Source organism: Hesperophylax consimilis, chromosome 3 (assembly GCF_061612785.1).
Source record: "Hesperophylax consimilis isolate HC1 chromosome 3, BYU_Hcon_1.0, whole genome shotgun sequence".
Classification (NCBI taxonomy): domain Eukaryota; kingdom Metazoa; phylum Arthropoda; class Insecta; order Trichoptera; family Limnephilidae; genus Hesperophylax; species Hesperophylax consimilis.
The window spans coordinates 23,054,464-23,075,947 of NC_142838.1; the positions used below are offsets into that span (position 1 = coordinate 23,054,464).

At 33.0% G+C, this 21,484-nt stretch overlaps 1 protein-coding gene across 1 annotated transcript in view; it reads left to right on the plus strand.

Moving 5' to 3' along the window:
* The window catches only part of LOC149425133 (lachesin-like), a 231,663-nt gene that overhangs the window by 156,475 nt on the left and 53,704 nt on the right, over positions 1-21,484 (plus strand). The window contains exons 3-4 of the mRNA XM_089650973.1: positions 7,913-8,019; positions 10,799-10,984. Of these exons, the coding sequence (XP_089507099.1) occupies positions 7,913-8,019; positions 10,799-10,984 (293 nt within the window). The remainder of the gene's footprint in view (positions 1-7,912; positions 8,020-10,798; positions 10,985-21,484) is intronic.

The window sequence follows — 21,484 nt, forward strand, 5'->3', positions numbered from 1 at the left end:
TGTTTTGGTATTCATAATGTACACCAATTCGTTATAAAGATTAATCAAAATAGTGATTTAGTATTAAGCTTCACCTTAATGTTTTACAGATTATACTATTATAATTATTAATTACATAAATGTTATTTTTCCTTTCATACCGTACGGACATTAATGTTCGGTAAGCAAGGATATCTTAAGAATATTAGCGCATACATCATAGGAGGTCTTTAGTAATCGCAAACATTGTAAAAGTTAACATTTGGTAATAACTATGTAATATTAGTGATAACCCATAAATGATGGATTCACACCGCTGCACAATAATGGAACGAAGGAGATCCTGAGCTGATAAAGCACCGATTGGTAGCTAACTAACAGATCAAGGGAAATAAATTGAGTCGTCGGACCAGGAGTTGCAAAGGACATATGTTCCATTTTGACTAACATTCTTCCTTCTGCCGAAACAAATTTTAAAACTGTATGAACGTGACTCTCGCAACCACGGAGATAATTACCTACTCGGCTCTTTTATAACATTCATAGTCCAGTATGAAATTAATGATCATTAACAATACTTTGAATCCTTAGCCCTTTGTATTACAAAAGATACCCAAAACTGATATAATCAATCCTCCATTTCACACCACTCTATTCCATTAAAAACATATCCCCAATCTTGAAAAAAAAACTGATAGACCTTACGGTATCTTTTCCACGAAGGATTCAATTTCATCCCCCGGCTTCCCAATTTTCTGTGTGCTGTGTGTTTCTTTGTCCGGCCCTATCATCCCTTACTAACACTTTTGTGTGACATTGTTTACCGGGTGTCTCTTTGCAAGGGATTCACGTAGCCTAACCGCTACAGATCACCAAAGATTTGTATTCTTTTCGTATCTTTCTACATTATCAAGTCAGTTTGCTTTTCACGTCCCTGACCTTTATTAATAGCTTTATTCCGTAATCTTTTTGAGTTATATTTTTTATAATCCTTATATAATAAAAAATTATTTAATTAAATGAATTGATAATTTTACTTAATTGTTTCACAAAATTTCATTAATTGAGTATTAAGTTATGCTAAGGCATTTTTTAGCATGGCAACTATTTCGTAAAATATTAACATGTTGAATCTATTTAATTCACGTATGTCATGATAATGCACGTTTACTAAAAATAAAATAACAAAAATTGATAGGTTCCAGCTAGAAACATAGTTAAAAAAAAAACCTTTATAAAAGCATACTTATAATGCTGAATTGATAGTGATTCACCCTTTTTCCTATTTTCTGAACCCGCTCACGTCACACCTTTTTGTGATAGAATTGAACGTGAATATTGAATATTGTATAAATTAATAACCAAGATTATAATTTGAGTGAATGTTTCATTACACAAAGATGTAATTAACAAAGGTAGGCTTTCGTCACGTTCAATTAATTTATTTAAGTCAAATCGGCTTTGAGGTTTTCTATTAGGGTTACTACGGAAACAGACCTCTGATATAATTTGCCGAAGCAAGCAGTAAACGTAATTACCGGAATTCTCTTCTTTCATTTCCCAACGTAACAAAATCACAGTTTGTACTTACATAAGTCTTTGGCCCAAGCTTAAAATTATTATTATTAGGGTTATGGAATTTGGGACTCTCGGCTGCGATCAATACGTGTTGTAATAATGGATCCCCTTTAAAAAATTTATGTCAGCTTTCAAGGCCTGCAGTATATCTGTAGTAACTAATAACTCTTTTGATCCGATATTAGCAATATTAAAACACACATAGTGTAAGTTTTGTACTTGCTTTCGTCTGCAAAATGACGATTTTGAATGTTATGATATTGTTTATGTTTTTCATCACCTGATTAAGTCTCCGTCAATAACACAGCGAATTCTCTGTTCATTTCCTATTAATTAAGAGTTCACCCTCTACGCGTTGTTAATGAGTCGTCTAAACAAAATTTCAATATTATTAGATTATAATACCAAAATGGGTATTACAACAAGTTCTAAAGTAACTTCTTAAGTAGATTTTTAGGTACGCGGAAAGCAAGATACGAAAGATTCAAGATTGAAATCTTCATCGAAAAGAGCAACGTGAATTTTTTTGCGTCAGCACTACGCCTCTAGGATATAAAAAAATCAAGATCAATTTGAAGTTCACTGCTTATTATTAGGTATATAAATTTCCCTGTAACTTTTTGCTATTTAGTTTTGTTCGATATTCTTTTGTAAGCACAATTATTGGGTAAAGCATCATCCATCGAGGGCTGTTTTTCAGTGAACTAAATCTTGTCGTTTCATAGCAATGTTTCTTCATTCGGAAGCTTAGCCAAATTTTATATTTCGTGGAATCTTCTCTGAGGAATATTTTAGCTATCTAAGAGTTTTGTAAGCAATATAATGGCCATGATAGTAATCACTGGCGGCCATTGTGCTCCCCTGAGAATCTTTCTCCAAGTAACGATGTCAAAAGGAGATATGAATATTTCACAATAAAAAGGGTTGAACATTGTTCGTTATCTTAGGGCGTGTATCATTCCAGGGATATAGGATACTTTGAGTGTAAATAGATCTATGTCAGGGATACGGATGGCGTTCAGGTTAAAGTCGATGTATTTCAGTCATGTTTATTTTTTCGACATTCGGAGAATAACGGAGGACGTGATCCAATTATGTTAGCGTTCAAAAGTGCGAATAGCAAAATGAAATGTAAAACTTTATCTTTGCAGATGCATTGTACAGATGTTTAAAACTACATTATACTAAATCAGTAATAACTATTTAAATCCAATTTGAAAACATTTCAATTAAGTCAACATAGTAAAATGGCAAAGTAAACACAAGGACGAAATCATTTAATATGAAATAACACCAGTTACCCAGTTAAATACCTACAGACAATGAACACGACGATGTGAAAATCAACAAAATATAGTAAATAAATATGAAGATGAAGAAATCAACAAACATAGTCAACAGAGATAAAGATGATGAAACCAACAGACGTGAAGATGACGAAATCATGAACAGGAATCACCTCGGAACGGGAATCCCCAGTAAGAGGACTATAAATAAATTACTACGCTTTGAATTTAATTGTTATTTATAAATAAAATAAAGTCACAAAATATTTAATACCGCCACAAAGCAAGCACCCATTAAATGCAACCTACTTAAACCCTAAAGGAAACACGTATAGAAAAACCAAAAAATAAAACAAAATTTTTAACCATGAAGTACATTAAAACAGTAGCTATCGGATAAATTAGCAGGTGCATATGTAGTGTCATTTTCGAAAGAATCCAAAAGAACAGTAGAAGGTAGTACTAGTAGGAGTAACAGCAAGAAGATCGGTAGTACCCTCGTTCCTCGCATGGAAAGCAATTAAAGACGGCGTGTTAGCGCTAATAAATAACAAGGTCCGCCGTTCCTTTCAGACTTAAACACATATTATTGCTTCCAACAAGGGATGCAATAACAAGCAAACTAAACCTACCACTGTTTTCATTTACTTTATTTAAGATGTAGTTGAACATGAACATATATTTTATTTAACGCGTGATTATGGGTCCTGAGTTAAAGTCCACAGTATGTGACCTTTTTTCTAAGGAGGTAGTGATTTTGATCGTCATTTTTACAGTACAAACATTGCGATTTAGGTAGGCGAAACATTACGCTATACGCATCATGGCTTGGTCTATTTCAGCATATAGTTCGCTACACATTGCCAATGGGAATGTATGGTGAGCGATACCTTAAAAAAATCAAGTCACGAAAATATAGCACGCTTAAAGCGTGGTCTGTCACAGACACTATGGTCGCTTTGATGACATTATTATTTCGCTCAATTTGATTGGCAAAATCGGGAAAAAATATTTTATTGGCTTTTAGTATTAAATCCATAATATAATCGACCACACGAGAATCCTAAATATTGTGTAGATCTGCTCGAGCGATTTGTGTCGTATATATAAATTTACCATTCCTTTATTATTTATACCGTTCCTCAAAATATTAATTTGGAAACATATGAAATTGCTTCCTTTACGGTTTAAAGCCAATGAATTCACATAAATTCCACCATTTATGCCATATTTTTAGTTTCTATAAATTTGGCACATTATGGCAAGCAATCGCTTAAAACGTTGCAAACTTGCCATAATGTATCAAAAATCGCTCGAGTGGATCTCTTCAGTTTGGTATTAGTTTTCCATATTAACTCTACACAGTCCCTGAGATAAGTAACTTTTCACAGGTTCGGTGTCATCTTTGGGAAAGGTGTGTGAAGTGATAACCTAACTACATAAAATATATTGCAAGTCTTTGCTCAAGTTTATTGTAGATCAAAATGTTTGTGTAAATTATTATAATAATCAAATCATGTTGATGAATGAGAAGGGTTCAAAGATCCTGCACGACCCCCGGTCATTAGGTCAATTGTAAAAGATATCTTAGGTTTTTTTTTGACTGTACAATAATCAATATTTTATTAAAACTTTGTATTAATTCATTATTATAAAAATATTATTAAAACTTTGTATTTATTCACATAAATTTATTAATATTAATATTTTTTATTATTTTTATTAATATTTTTTAAAAACCCCCAGCATTTTTGAATGGAGAACCTCTCATAATAGAGAAACAACGAAATATTTAAGGCATATCATCACCAACAACTTAACGGATGACGACGACATCGACAGGCAGAGGCCAGCACTGAGCATAAAACGTAACATGCTTAGTAGAAGATTTCAAGTCTGCAGACCGAAGGTGAAAAGGACGCTATTCTTAGCTTTCTGCACTACCTTGTATACTTGCAAGCTGTGGGCCAATTTCAAAAAGCGAACCATGGAAAGGCTTCGGATTCAATATAACAATGCTTTCCGCATAATTTTCGGACTTCCAAGGTACTGCAGTGCCTCCTCGATGTTCATGGAGGGGAGAGTTCCCGGCTTTGCAGCCCTAATGAGAACCAGGGTAGCAGGAACGAGGGGAAGGATCAACAACTCCAGAAACGTTCTCATCATCGAATCCCGCCAGACCTCAGGATCGAGCATCGAAAAAAAATGGAGAAAAATATTGGCCCCCATAATTATTGCTCCGATATACCAATAAGCTTACAAGAAACGTAAATGTTTTATGATATCACTCTCCATTCTATATATTTCCTTTTATTTATGTTTTATTTGCTTTATCAAACTTACATTTTATATTTTATTTTATTTGTACTTACTTGAATCTCTGTATATTGTAGTTACATTTTATGGAATGTGTGGGATTGCACTCACCTCCCCACATTCTGGAATAAACAATTTATTATTATTATTATTATTATTATTAAACATTATTCCTTAGAGCTGAATATTATTTAAAACATATTATGTATATTTCTAAATGTTTTTACGTACAGTTACAGTGGTACTACAATGCTTTCTACATTAGCATATACCCGATGTGTAAATTGTGGAGCCGATTAAATAATAGTGGATTATAGGGTTCACTATTTGCCCAAGAAAATGGTTTGATGACAGGAAGTAAACTTTTATTTGGGCACTTGAAGTTTTAGCCATGCAATAATTTTATTATTTTAGATAAAGTATGTGAATTATTTTTTGCGTAATTTGGCTTGACAAATCAATTGCAATATATTTTGTTACCAATGCGACCTTCAGACTTAATTTAGGGAGCTTTTCACCACCTTTGCGTAAACTGTCGATTAGCGCTACCTACTCGTCGAGTAGCGTGCTTATATGTATCATTTTTTTCCACCACTGCTACCTACCCGTCATGTGAATGTCTATTTAATCCTAGTAGTTACTCTCTACTTTACTTATTAGGAGGTGAATATCCCTTTAGTTTACCATTCTGCTACAAAGGTCTTGCCCAAAGTCATTTGCTTGAAAATGTTTTTTTTTTCTAACTATCGATCGAGGAGTAAGCAACATAGATGAAAGGCTCCTGAACAAATAAACTTGTAATATCACATCAGTACATTTTATATGGGCTGGTCTCGTCTGCAAATTGCAAATGTCTCATTCCATGATCAATAAAATTTTCGGTTCCTTTTTCTAAAAAATCTGGGTTAAAAAAATACCCAGTTTGAGAAACGAGCCTAAAATCTAACCTTTTTTTTTTTTTTTTTTTTTCATTTCCGCAATAAACACATTTGACTCTATTTGTATTTCTGCATAAATATGAAAGGAAAAACATTTATAATTGTCTTTTTTCCTCAATAAAGAATTGGGTTTAAATCCGTGAATCTTCAAAATATGAACACTATAAAAACTTTTGGCGAGATATTTCCATTAGCGCGGAAGCTTTGAAGCCACATAGACCCTTTTCAAATATTTACTTACTCGGTCATTTATTCCATACTCTGAAATTTACATAAAACAGTGTTTATAATGTCCTCTAAGAAACCTACAAAATGTGTGCGTGAAAATAATGAAATTATTTGCTCGTATCAAAAGAAACAAGTTTTAGTTCTCGGAATTATTAATACAAATAAAAATAAGCTTTGAAGCATTTTTTTTCAGTGGATTGGAAAAATTCAATAATATGTAGGCTTTCTCTGCCGTGAAGGATCAAATAATCTTTTGATTTATTTAGAACCGTAAATCACGTCATGCGGTTGTATCAATTGAAATAAAAATCTGTTTTTTTTTTCAAGCCTTAGTAGGTATCTCTCATTAGTATGGAAGCGTGTCTCCATTTCTCTTGAATACACACACTGATGAACTAATTCAAATACGTAATGACACATGTTCAAGGAGTTTGTGTAAATAATAATAACAGCATAGATGATATGGTTCTTCTAGCACCATCACATAAGAAACTACTCCAAATATGTGAAGATTTTGTAAAAAAATCACACCCTTCTATACAATAGGTTCAAATCAATTGTTATGGTTTTCAAATGTAAAATTAAACTCATGAAAACATCCTCTGACATACCTGGAAAATATTATCATAGACAACCTGAAATATATCGAGAATATAGAAAGACAAAGTTTCACTTTTGCATTACAAATGTAAAAATAAAATTTTATTCATAGCATTCTGCGCATCGATGTATACGTCAGAACTGTGGGTAGATTACACAGCATCCCAATGGCAAGCTAAAAATAGATTACAATAATGCTTATTATCAACTATTCCGCCTACCGAGATTCTGCAGCGCCACGGAAATGTTTCTGGAAGGACGAGTGCACTCTTTCATAGCACTTCTCCGCCAACGCACGGGAGACTATGGCACCGACTACGTCAATCGAAAAATACCATCGCCACTGCCAAGGTTGCCTGGATGGCGTCCCTTCTATGGCCCTCTGGAGACGTTTAAAGAGCTTCCATAAATGGCCATGTACACTTCCATTAAAAAATATAGTCGAAATGTCTTTATTTAATATTATTCACTCTGTTTTAACATTCTGGAATTTACTATTATTATTAATATTAGTTCCGACAACTTGAAAAAATAAACATTTCTTAACTTTAACAGCCTTCAAACAGATTTTTTTTCATTTTATTCATCTCTGACTAGATGTTTGAACACCTTGAAATGTGAGAATCAAACACATTTTTCGTTATCTTAAATTGATTTCTGGAATATTATGTTGCAAATGCTCGCACAAAAAAAATCTCGTAATAATTGAAGAGACATATTTTCACAGCAAATGTAATAACATACACCTACATTTACTAAAAAAAAATACTTCATATTATTTTCTTAAGCGTTCTGAAATTCGATTTCATATTTTGTGTAGAAATTTTCCTAAACTGTACGAAAAATTTGACAAAAAATAACTTTAAGAAAAAACTTTTGCTTGAATTTATCAATCAAGTCTCTTCTACCTACTTAGTAAAAGTTCCAATAAAAATACTCCAAGTTACAAAGTGATGTTATTTATCGAAGTTTTATTTATTGTTGCAGGAATCACACACCAGCCGGAGTTCGGGGAGCCGCTGTCTAACTTGACGGTTCCGGTGGGACGGGATGCTATCTTTAGGTGTCTCGTGGTACATCTTGGAGGATACCGGGTAAGGAATGCTCATAATAATATTGTGACATAAACATGCAATGATTTTGGAAAACTATGTGTATTCAAAATTCCTCCCGAATTACTTTAGTCGACTCCAATTTATTAGGCAGACAGGTCAGACAGTTTCTAATGTTCACTATTAGAAATAATAAGCTCTTTGAGGGTAGGCATATACATATTATGTATGCACTATTATACAGATGCTTTTAAAGCAAATTACTGATAGCTAGGCGAGCAATGAAAATATCAAATATCTTGTACGGGACGTGTTTGCCTGTACAAGAAAAGAATGTATATAATAAGCACCGGCAACACATCAACCCTCAACCTGGGTAATGATTTAAGTAAAACACTGTCAGGTGTTCTAACCAAACCATCGTAAAAGAAAGACGATACAAATCAAAATTCACATTTCAATTACATGTTTTGTACCGGTATACAGAAGGTACAAAGGGGTGTGTCTTATAGGTACTTCCTATTTCTTATAGCCAACCCGATTCACAAGAAATCTCGTGTACAACTGGGTTTCCACACACGGATAGAAAACTGAGACCTTCGGAATGCTGTCAACGATGATTTCAGATTGGAGCACATTGTGCATCAACGCGCCATACGATACAGCAAATGGCGCAAGCGACTGCTGCAGCAGTGCCCAGTTCAGTCGGTAGCCAGCAGGAATAGGCCAGCCTTTAGGTTGCCAGCATTGGTGACCAGCAATCGGCAGCAGCAGGAATTGGCCAGCTTTTTGGCTGTCAGAATTAGTGACCAATTCAGTCAGTAGCCAGGAGGGATTGGCCAGTCTTTAGGTTGTCAGCATCAGTGACTAATTCAGTCGCTAGCCAGGAGGAATTGGTCAGCCTTTAGGTTGTCAGCATCAGTTACCAGCAATTGGCAGCAGAAGGAATTGGCCAGCCTTTAGGTTGTCAGCATCAGTGACCAATTCAGTCGGTAGCCAGGAGGAATTGGCTAGCCTCTAGGTTGTCAGCAGTTGTGGCCAGTTCAGTCTGTCGGTAGCCACCAGGAATTCAGTGGCGGCATGGTCATTTGATTATAAGGGCCGGCACATGGAGACGCCCTACTATTGTAATGATGAGAGAGAGCGTCTCGCTCAGCTCATGAAGTGCCGGCAGGAAACAGCTCGTTGCACATAGTTATAATCTTTAAAATGATAAATGCCGTGATGGAGGAACAGAAGCGAATACAGCTTTCAGTTGAGACTCAGGAATTGTAATTTCAAGTTATTAGGTGTTGCTTACACGAGTTGTAAGAATTGAATGTTGTGTATTCATAATTTGTTCTACAGGTGTACGTGTGTTAAAACGTGTTTTTCAGTTTTAATGCAGGCAATAGTGCCAATAATATCTCGCCTAGTAACAGCCTTTCGCCTTTATAAATATTACGATTTCGTTTTAGAAAATAGGGTCATCGAACTCACAGAAGTTCAATTAGCTGGAAGTATCTTCTATTTGATATTTCAAATAATGCTATTTATTAAATCAACAACATCATGATTCATGTTAGATGTTTATCTCACAAAAATACCTCAACAGTACTCAGCTATCCATATATAAATTAAATTGGGCGATTAAAAATTTACTTTAATATGATACATGGTGCATATACACTTCTTGTTTTTTTTACAAACATTTAAACCTTTTACATTTTCGGTTCATTACTAAACTTTCAGTGCTCCATCTTAATCACTCCACTTTCATTACTCCACTTTCATTACTCCACTTTCATCACTCCAACTTCTAATAAAAAGACGATTTTTTGTTCATAACTCCAATTTCATTACTCTCAGTGCTCCATCTCATCATTCCACTTGCATTACTCCGCTTTCATCACTCAAACTTCTAATACAAACACGATTTTTGGATCATCACTCCAATTTCATTACTATACTTTCATTACTCCATTTTCATCACTTCAACTTCCAATACAAAAACAATTTTTGGTTCATCACTCCAATTTCATATACACACTTACCCCACTTTCAATCCTACAACTTCTAATACAAACACGATTTTTGGTAAATCAATTCAATTTCATTACTACACTTTCAGTGTTCCACCTTTATCACTCCACTTTCATTACTTCACATTCATCACTCCAATTTCATAACTCACATCACACGCTGTTTTCTCGTAGGGGTAGGCAGAGAGGACAGACCGCCAAACAAGTCGGTCTTGGCATACACTCTTTGTCTCATTCACAATCATAAAACGTCTTCTACATAATCTGTTGTTATTCTGACTCTTGACATGGCCCGATTCAAGTATTTGGTTGTCATGTCTTCCTCGAGGGTCCTCATCTTCTTCTACCTATCATATTTGCGTCTTATATTTTCCTGAGGTAAATCCTTTCATTGTACATTCGCTCTACATGCCAAAACAACATAAGCGTCGTTTTCTTAATCTTACTCATTATGCCAACACTCACTTTCATTGCATTTCATCGCATTACCTTCATCAATCCGTATTCGTTACATATATATTTATGTTAAAGGAAAACAAACAATCCCAGGTTTCGACTAACCTCACAACATTTGAAAATCTCCTACTACCATCGCAGTAAGCGGAATAAAGTTGCTTGTGTCGTGATGGATGACTTAGCCAGCCGGGGAACTGAACTCACTACGCCTGGGGCCTGAGTGGCCAACTCAGCCACTGACCGGTCTACTTTTATCATTTTATAGATTTTATATGAACCTCTATTCTTATTTTATTTTTACATTGAATAAAAATGATTTTCAAATTTAATTATATTTTCCCCAGGTGGGCTGGGTGAAAGCTGACACGAAGGCCATCCAGGCCATCCACGACCACGTGATCACGCACAACCCACGTGTCTCCGTGTCCCACAGCGACCACTCCACGTGGTATCTGCACATCAGGAATGTGCAAGAAGAGGATCGCGGACAGTACATGTGCCAGATCAATACGGATCCAATGAAAAGCCAAGTGAGATTTTTTTATCTCGATAAATGCTGTTCAAACCTTTATCTATCATATATACATCTTATTTATTGCAAACTTTACAAGCCTTATTTTTTGCATAAATATGTCTACTTTATAACTCTATAGCTCATGATGATTGAGATGCTGCAACTGAAAACATTAGTGTTGATCAGTCAAAAAGCCAAGACAATTTTAAAGACCTCTTTATTTTTCAGTTTAGATATGACACAATAAATTTTCTGCTATATACTCGTAGTTAAGACCAGTGATAATTTTTATCCGGTTTTCCAGAGTTTCGACACATTTTTTGGAATTGATTTTTACCATTTTATACGCCATGCGATTTATAACTCTTAGATTTGGACGCAGCCGTTCCTTTGCTATAGTCCAAATGAACTAATTCATTGGTAATGTTTTGTATAAGGACACGAATTTCCAAAGGATTTTTTAAAAAGTTTCCAATGATTTACTGAGATTTTTTTTGTTGTTAAATTCTCAGAATTTAAAAAACTACACATTTTTCTCTTCGCTAAATAAACCTATGCTGGTTTTTTATTCATGAATTAACTCGAAATTTTTGTTTTCACAAGACTTTGTAAATATAAAATACCAAACAAATAATAATAAATTTTATGTTTATTTTGACGTACTTAGACTTGATTGAACATGGACTCCACGGAATGGTGCGGAACTTGGATTTTATTATTCGATATTATTAAAAAGCTTAATTTAGGAACCTGTTTACGTATTTATGATATTCTTTTTCCCTTAAAATCATGATGGATGATGAAATACGACTTGCAATCGACAAAATATGCTTAATTTCTCATCAAAACTAACACCAGAAGTGGCTGATAAAAAGGCTAGAAAATATAACAGCTTTTGGAACCAAACCTTTTCAAAAATGGCAACGTTTCAACAATTAGTTTTTTATTTGTCTTGATGATATTATTCATTTTACAGGTTAGACGTTGTTAAACAATTTAAATAAATTTAATGCGTAGAAATTCCTTTTCAAGAAAAAAGTTTCTGGTAAAAAGGTTAAATATGTTCGGCATCACAATTTCTGATAAAAAATGTCAAAAACACAAAAAAATTAAATTAGTAAAAAGTATGAAATTGGTTGTGGGGGGATTCTAGAAAGTTTATAACAATATATCGTTCGTTCCTGCTACATTCTGTTTGTTAAATACTTGGTAAATTATTTTATATTACTAATAAGTTATGTGGAGGCTTTGATATCAACAAAAACGTCTGTTTTAATGTTTGCATAAATTCAATTGTTCATATCATTTAAAACCATTACTTTATTAGATTTCAGTAGCGTACTGTGAGTTGGTAATGAAATACAAAAACATGCTTCGAAAATCATTTAAAAAGTGTACATTTTTCTCGCTTACCTGGTTTAAGACTAGTTTCAACGACTGTAGATAGGTGTATTACACCAAGTTTCATAATATTTATGCATGTAACTTATTGTGTGAGAATTTTCAAATTCACATAAATTGAATTAAATACAAAATGCCGTCGAGATAGATTGAATAAAACAATCTTCAATTCTACTCACTATATAGTTTTTTTTTTGTATTAGGCAATTCACCCTAAAGAGAGTGCTTTGTGCCGATTGGGTTAAGATATATGGTTAAACTGATGTGAATTATCTATAAGGGGACTGGACATATCATATATTAAAGTCATTCAAATCTATAAACTTATAAAGAATAGAATATACGCGAGAGTTGTTGAGAGACAGCAAATATGGAATACTAAGGGGAGACTGGTGGGTGATTTTAATAAGCAATCGATACATGCCTTTGAAAGAAGAGTGGTTTTTACAATTGAAGAAGACATGGTCAAGAGTCTCATCCTCCACACCACACTGGCATAATGAACTTTCGAGCACCCGAATTTTAAACAAATGAGTTGCAATAGAGCAGTGGCCAATTCTCATTCTCGAGATACAGGAAATAAATCTTTTGGACTTTTTTTTGCCGTGGAACCAGGGTCACTATATAGTTAATTCTGTTCTTTCTATGATTATGTACTTTCATTGTCTTGATATACTTAAAGCAAACTTCATCTTTTAACTTTATTGATGTTTAGCTTAATTACCATTTGTAATATGCTGGTATCTACAACAATTATGTTTAAATTCGAATGATATTTTTTTCGAGTTCGTTACTAAATATTTGTATTCTTGTTTGTTCTGAATCGGTGGGTATACTGGATATACTTCCAGCCGGCCTAGGGGTCTGGCAGCTTGGCATTACACCAAGGTTCACAAACTTTCTTTCTTCGTTCACAGGAATATTTCTTCGCGAAACTCTTGGAATAAAGCTGTATTTGCTATTCAACTTGAATAGAAAATCCAATAAAAGAATAAAAGGTGTATTTGCCTTCCACAAATGTACGTCCATTATACTTGTCGGGAGTAAGGGACTTAGTAAATAATTTAACATAGCTTTCTTAGGGAAAGGGACCATACTGAATTATTAACATTACAGAAATCTTGCTGCTATAGAGATTGATACACTTAAAGATTTGCATAGTCAAAGATCTGAAAAAATAAACACAATTAGTTTATTCCTAGATTGTCATACATGAAATGTACATAAACATCAGGCAATTTTCCAGAAGGGGCAAACAAAATATGAACATGACGGACTCAGTGGTCGAGGGGTAAGGCTCTTGACTAGCAAGCCGGAGGTCACGGGTTCAAATCCCAACGTGCATAAGTAAATTTCATTTTGAATCATCTGTGTTATTTTACTATTCATTATTCATTAATTTAAAATATCACGCAGTATACTTACGGGCACTTCACATTGCAGAGTGGAAGATACTCTCAGTATTGCCCCGGTGTAAGACCACCATTCAGAATTGAAACGTTGCTTGAAATGAAGAATCAGTGGAGTGAATCAGAACTTGATAGAATCAGTGGAGTGAATCAGTGAATTCCAAAAACAAATAATAGTCCCTTTAACAGCATAAAAACCTGGTACAATAATACTTAACCTAAAAGTTGAGCGGTCAACTGTAAGTCAACGACTATACCTTAAAAATAAAAGTGAAACCAGCGAATATAATATCACATGAATATAGTGTTAATTAGACATTAATCAAGTGATATGTTATGCGGAAAAAATATCACTTTAAACCGAATCTAATATAATAATAATATTATAATTAATCTACCTACTTAGTGCAGTTAACACCTGTCAAAATATCTCCCGATCTTTAGTTTAAATTGAAGTCATTTAACGTATAAAAAAAAAACTTTAATAGTGAATAATCAAAGTTTAATACATAAAAGAGTGAATTTCAAATAAACAATAATAAAAATTCAAAAACTTTACTCAACAAACCTAACGGTCTTCCGATATCTAATTTGTCAACACCATTGTTTTTCAGTTTAAAATAGTGCAAAAACAAAAAAAACAACAGTAGAAATGAACAAAACAGTGTTTCCCTGATAAATTCAACATAAATAAAATAAAATAACAATTAAAAACTTTATCTAACTACCCTAAAACTGATCAAGAACATTATCTAGTGTCAAATAGTGTTTCATATATTAAATAGATCGCAAAAAGTGATTCTCAAAGCAAAATCCATGTGATCTTAAATTATATTCTGATACATTCAACAACAATATAAAAAAGCGACACTTAAAAAAAAAATCATAAATCATTCGTTATAATTTAAATAATTATTTATAATTTGTCGTACTACACCATCTATCGACAAATGGACCAAGCGAAACCAGTCACCTACCGAGCAATATCTTTCAAAAACTAGAAGTAAACCAATAGATGTCACTACAGTGTTAATTTAATATATTTTTACTACTGTTATTAAATAAATCAATTACCATTATCAAATAAAATCAAGAAACCTCGCATAAAAGACAAATATACAGAAACCGAATAAATAAATACATTATTACAATAAACGTAAATAATAACAAAAATGGACTGCTATAGTTGCGATAATATTATTAGTCCAAACAAGAGCATAAAATGCAGCATATGCTTAAATGCATTTCATTACACCTGCATAAATAGCACCGCAGAAAAATTTAAAAAAATGTCAAAAACACTCAGAGACAACTGGAAATGCAAAGAATGTAAAACATTGGATCCTAAAACTCAATCACAATCCAATTACACTCCTTCTTCTAGTAAGAACTTTCGGCCTTCCGACTCAACACACACTGAAAACCCAAAAAATATGAATTACATTATAAATTACATCGACAAAAAATTCGATGAAATGAAAACAGTGATTTTAAACAAGATAGAAACGGAATCTGCGGACAATAAAAAATCGCTTCAATTTATAAGCGACCAATACGATACATTAATAAAATCTATTGAAAAAATTCCACAGTTAGAAAAAGAAATATCTGAAATAAAAAATGAACTAGAACAAAAAAACATAGAATTCAATAGTATTTTAGTAAAAACAACAGAAATGGAACAGGCGACACTGGAAGAGTATCTCGAAATATCAGGTATCCAAAATAATGATCCTAAAATGACAAAAAACATAATAAAGGAAATAACTGCTGCGTGCGGAGTTCAAACTGAAGACACAGAAATTTCGAATATAAATCACATCCAAGATCGCCGACCAAACCACCCACCGAAAATAACTTTCAAATTAAATAACAAAAATAAAAGGGATGCCATACTATCATCAAGAAAAGGTCTCACCACGGAGGCAATACACCAGCCCGGAAAACAAAACATTTACATTGGAGAAGTAATGACGCCATATTACAAGCAACTAATGTGGAAATTAAAAAACCATGCAAAAATAATTAACTACAAATTTGTATGGTTTCGAAGAGGCCATCTATTAACCAGGAAGACCCCGGAAGGCAAAATTTTCAATATTAAACATTGTGATGACATTAACAAACTAACATAAACACAACTCCACACGTAAATACACTTCACATCATATACTTTCACAATTAATCACCAACATGGCGGATTACATGGAATATACAGACTCGGACAACCAACACTACTGTGTAAGTACAAACGATTTTAATATATGGACAAACATTACAAAAGAAAAAAATAGAATCAAAATATTACACCAAAACATTAGGTCAATTAATAAAAATTTTGATGAATTTACGATATACCTACAACAGCTTGATAATAATTTTGATATAATTGTGCTGACAGAATGCTGGTTGAACGATAAATATGTACCAAAAACAATAGAAAACTATAACACACACCACACAAAAAAACACAAAAATCTAAATGATGGCATAGTCATATACATCAATGATAAAATAAATACAATCGTCAAAGAAATACTCATAATAGACTCCAACTGCATACACATAGCATATGATAAAGAAACGTGTATTCTTGCGATGTACAGATCTCCATCCAAAAACGACATCACACATTTCCTAACTGCACTTAACAATACTTTAAAAGAAATCAACAAAAATAAAAATATCATCATCATTGGAGATCTAAACATAAACATCTTACAAAACGGACACCCACAAAACATAGAATACCTAACACTACTAGCACAGCATGGACTGGAGCCAACGATAAAGATTCCAACACGAGTCACACAAAACACAAAAACTTGTATAGATCATATAATGATCAAAACAAAACTAAAAACCAAAACCGTAGTACTTGAAAGCACTATCACAGATCACTACATGAATATGATAGCAATAGACACCGAAAACACAAAACCCAACCAAGACAAAATATTCACAAAAAAAATAATTAACTACTCAAACTTGAAAGAAAAACTCAAACAAATAGACTGGAGTACAATATACCAAATAGAGAACGTGGAGGAGGCCTGGGATAAATTTCATAACATGTTAGCACAAGAAATAAATAAAAACACTATCATAAAACAAGTAAAACTCACACACAAAGCTAAAAAAATTAAACTATGGATAACACAGGGAATATTAAACTGTATTCGTAAACGAGACAAAATTCACAAACAAATTAAATATACACCCTACGACATGGAACAACTTAACTACTATAAAAGATATAGAAACATCTGCACCAAAATTATTAGAGTGGCTAAGGAATTATATTATGGCGAAAAACTTAAAAAAGAAAAAAATAACCCAAAGGAATTATGGAAAATATTAAAAGAAGTCACATACACACAAAAATACAAACAGAAAAATACTATTGAAAATCTAAATATTAACTCCAAAAAATTAGGTGTCAATACAAATACAGAAACTATAGCAAATCATGTAAATAACTTCTTTGCAAATATAGGAAAAGTTTTAGCGAACCGTAAATTGCATAACACAAACACACTAACACAAACAAATAGATCAAATATCAATAAAAAACCGACACAACACAGATTTACAATAAAAACAACCTCGGAAGAGGAAATTAACAAAATAATAAACACATTAAAAAACCGAATTGCTCCTGGATTAGATGAGATAACAACGGATTGCATTAAGATATTAAAAAATGAAATTTTGAAACCTATAACACACTTAATCAACCTTAGTATAACACACTCCTGCTTTCCTAGTACTCTTAAAAAAGGACTAGTTATCCCCATTTATAAATCCGGAGACAAAATGGAAATAACTAACTATAGACCAATCACTCTGTTAAACTCGCTATCAAAGATTTTCGAAAGAGTATTAAAAAACCAAATTATAAAATACCTTGAAGAAAACAAATTAATCTCGGATAACCAATATGGATTTAGAGACAAAATAGGCACAAAAGAAGCTTTAGCATGTACAGTAGATTATATACATAGCAACTTAGATCAAGGGTACAAATGCATAGCGATATATCTAGATTTAGCTAAAGCCTTTGACTCAATCTGCCACATTTCACTTTTTAAAAAATTAGAAAACATGGGTATCAAAGGCAAGGAACTTCAACTATTTAAAAGTTATATGAGTAACAGAACTCAACAAGTCAAAATTAACAACCATACTAGTAAACCACTGCCGATTACATATGGAGTTCCACAAGGAAGCATACTAGGGCCCGTTCTTTTTACTATTTACATAAATGAACTTTGCAGCATGAAAATAGACGGTGAAATAGTTAGCTATGCTGATGACACAGTTTTACTTTTCAAATCTAAGGATTGGAATAATGTATATAACATAGCGAATTTGGGAATCTCGCAAGTGAAAACATGGCTAGACTCAAACATACTTACACTTAACATATCAAAGACAAAATTCACAACATACAGTATAAATAGCACGGGACAGCCAAAAAACAATACAAACACCATAAAAATACACGAATGTTTAAACACCAACATCTGCGATTGCCCTCCTCTAGAAAAAACAGAACAAATAAAGTATCTAGGAATCGTAATTGACCATAACCTTAGATGGATACCTCACATCAAACATATCACAAATAAACTTCTCAAAACAATCCACATTTTCCTTAACATAAGAAACATATATAAAATAAAACAATTGAAAACAATATATTTTGCACTCTGCCAATCAATAATAGAATATGGAATTATTGCTTGGGGAGGAGCAACAAACTCGGCTATCAATTACATAGAAACCGCACAGAAAACGATCTTAAAGGTAATACTAAAAAAACATAGACTGACCGATACAGACCAAATATTCAACAGCTGTGACGTACTAGATATACGCCAATTATACGTTAAAACACTACTAAACTACATTTTTAACAAAAAAAATAAATTTCAACATACACAAAATAACACTAACAGACCAGTTAGAGAAGCGTACAAAGAAAACATTAAAACTCCAACAGTAAATTCAACATTTGGACAAAGACACTACCAATACCATGCTATAAAAGCTTTCAACAGTCTAAAAATTGAAATTAAAATTGAGGAAAATAAAAATAAATTCACACACAAAATTACAAAATGGACAACAAAAAAGACAATATTACCAAAATGTCATAGCATAAAATAAAAATAAAACCTACACGTAACACACAAAACCAACATAAACACACATCACTCACAAACACACAAGATTATTTTCATTGTATTATTTTTTTAATTTTAAATGTATTATTATGTATTTTTATTTTTAATTTTAAATTTATTATTTTCTTTTCAAATTTACTATCTTCTCTTTAAATGTAATATGTAGATAAGATTTTCATATTATAAAATGAAGGCCTCAGCACGGGCAAGCCACCCAGTGAGGCCTACATTACTGGAAAACATAAATTGTAACAAAATAATGTACCAAATAAAAAAAAAATAAAAAAAAATGGCTTTGGCCGTGTTTGGTGACTAGATCTTAATAACCAGGTACATCACCACCTTCCTCTTCACCGTCTCCTCCCCCTCCTTACTACCTTCAGCCTCACAACTTACCCCAATTGGAGATGCTATTGTCTCACTGGCTCCAGACGGTTGGGAACAGTTGGGACACTTGTGCAGTTTTACATAAAAAAAAGTATGCACTACTAATTGTTTTTAAGTGCATTTCACTATTATTTAATATACCAACAAGATTTTTTATTATTATTTTTTTGGTAAACTAATGTTTAAGACAAGATTTTTTTTTAATGCATAGCACAAATGGTAACAAATTATTTTACAAGCAATAATTATTCGCCTGAAACACTCATCAACATTGAAAAATCTCCTGATAAAAGAAACATGACGCCATTTCTCATATTAAATAAAGTTGGTTGTTTTCAGGTGAAAAAATGTAACAAGCAGTAATTGTTGAATGAAACACTAGGATATATTGAATTATTTCGCGGATAAGAGATAAGCCGCCATAGCTCAGTGGTCAGAGCTGTTGACCGGAAATCGAAGGGACACGGGTTCGAGTCCCGTTGGATTCATGTATCTTTTATCAGGAGATTTTTGAATGTTTATGAGTGTTTCAGGCGAATAATTATTGCTTGTAAAATAATTAAGATTTTTATGATATTTTTTTTTTCCTTAAAAGGTTCCTCATTTACTTTGATATATGTTAAATATGTCATTTACAAAAGACATTTAGGCGATGTTAACATGATAAACTCCCAAATCCATCAAATAGTTCGTAACAGTTCATCGTAGTTCAAAACAAATACGCTAGTGGAATCAGTAACAAGCTTGGACAGCAACCGCGGTTGATGAATTCCAAACATTTCTGTGGAAATTCCACCCTTCGCCACCCACGCCGTTTAAGACTCCGCTATCGCCGCAAAAGCAGTTACTGCTCCGAGACATTATACGTGATGTTAGTTTGCAAAGCTTGCCGTAACATACGTCAATACTTTTTATCTGTATATGTAAAATTAAATTACATAGAAAATAACAAATTCTTATATTTTATAATGTTTTCGTTGTCGGTTTTCAGCCCCTTGAAATCATTTTACTTTTTGAAAAACTTTGTAGTAACTGCGCATAACTTCAAAATGGCAGTAAGTAGGTACTATCAGTTGGTGAGTTTTGAACACAATCCGTTCGATAAACGGCCAATCGAACACAACAAAAGTGACATCTTGAAAATAACGAATGGTTGAATACTTTCCTGGTGCAGCAGCAAAACTTTTGACTCTGGACCCATAGGTTGTAGTTTGCGCCCTGGAACCGGGCCAAGAAAGAAAAAAAGTTAGTTTGCAAAAAATCCTCTTGAAAACATCGATGTTATCGAAGATACATAAAAATTCTCTTGAAAACACCGATATCATCGAAGATACTTAAAAAATCTTTTGAAAACATCGATGTTATCGAAGATACATAAAAATTCTCTTGAAAACACCGATATCATCGAAGATACTTAAAAATTCTCTTGAAAACATCGATGTTATCGAAGGGTTCCATGATAACTCAACAGTGACAGTTTAACAAAAAGTGATATAAAGTCATTAGAAATGATGAAAAATTTAGTTTTTTTAACCTAACCTAACATAACCTAACCTAACCTACTTAACCCAGTTAATAAAGTTTTTGTTTCATCACTTTCCATGACTTTTTTAAAGATGTGATGAATTATCATTGTGATGATTTATCCGGTCACCGTTATTGAAGATACGTTAAAATTGAAAATATAAAAAAAAAAAATTATCGAGACGAATAAATTTTTTTTAGAACACTTTTTATTTTCCTTTAGGCGGTAACCCAATTTTATGTAACACCGTTCCAGAGTGTACAACATACCAGCCAGTAAACCCCTCCCTTCTGTTCCTCTCTTCTTCCCCCCCTCTCAAATTCCTTCGGCTTCAAAAACCTCCTAATTGGGAATGCTGTAGTCCTTTCGGCTACGGGCAGTGAGACATATTACAAGATCCATGCATTTTTAAATACAATAAAGTTTCAAATCGTGCTATGATTCTTGAATGGGTATTTGTAAGTCTCCAAAATTATGTTATTTATTTCAGATGTACTTAAACTAAACACAGACGAAAAAAAATTATTTCTGATATACTTAAGCTTAACATAGACGAAGAAATTTATTTCTGATATACCTAAGCTAAACACAGACGAAATAAATTT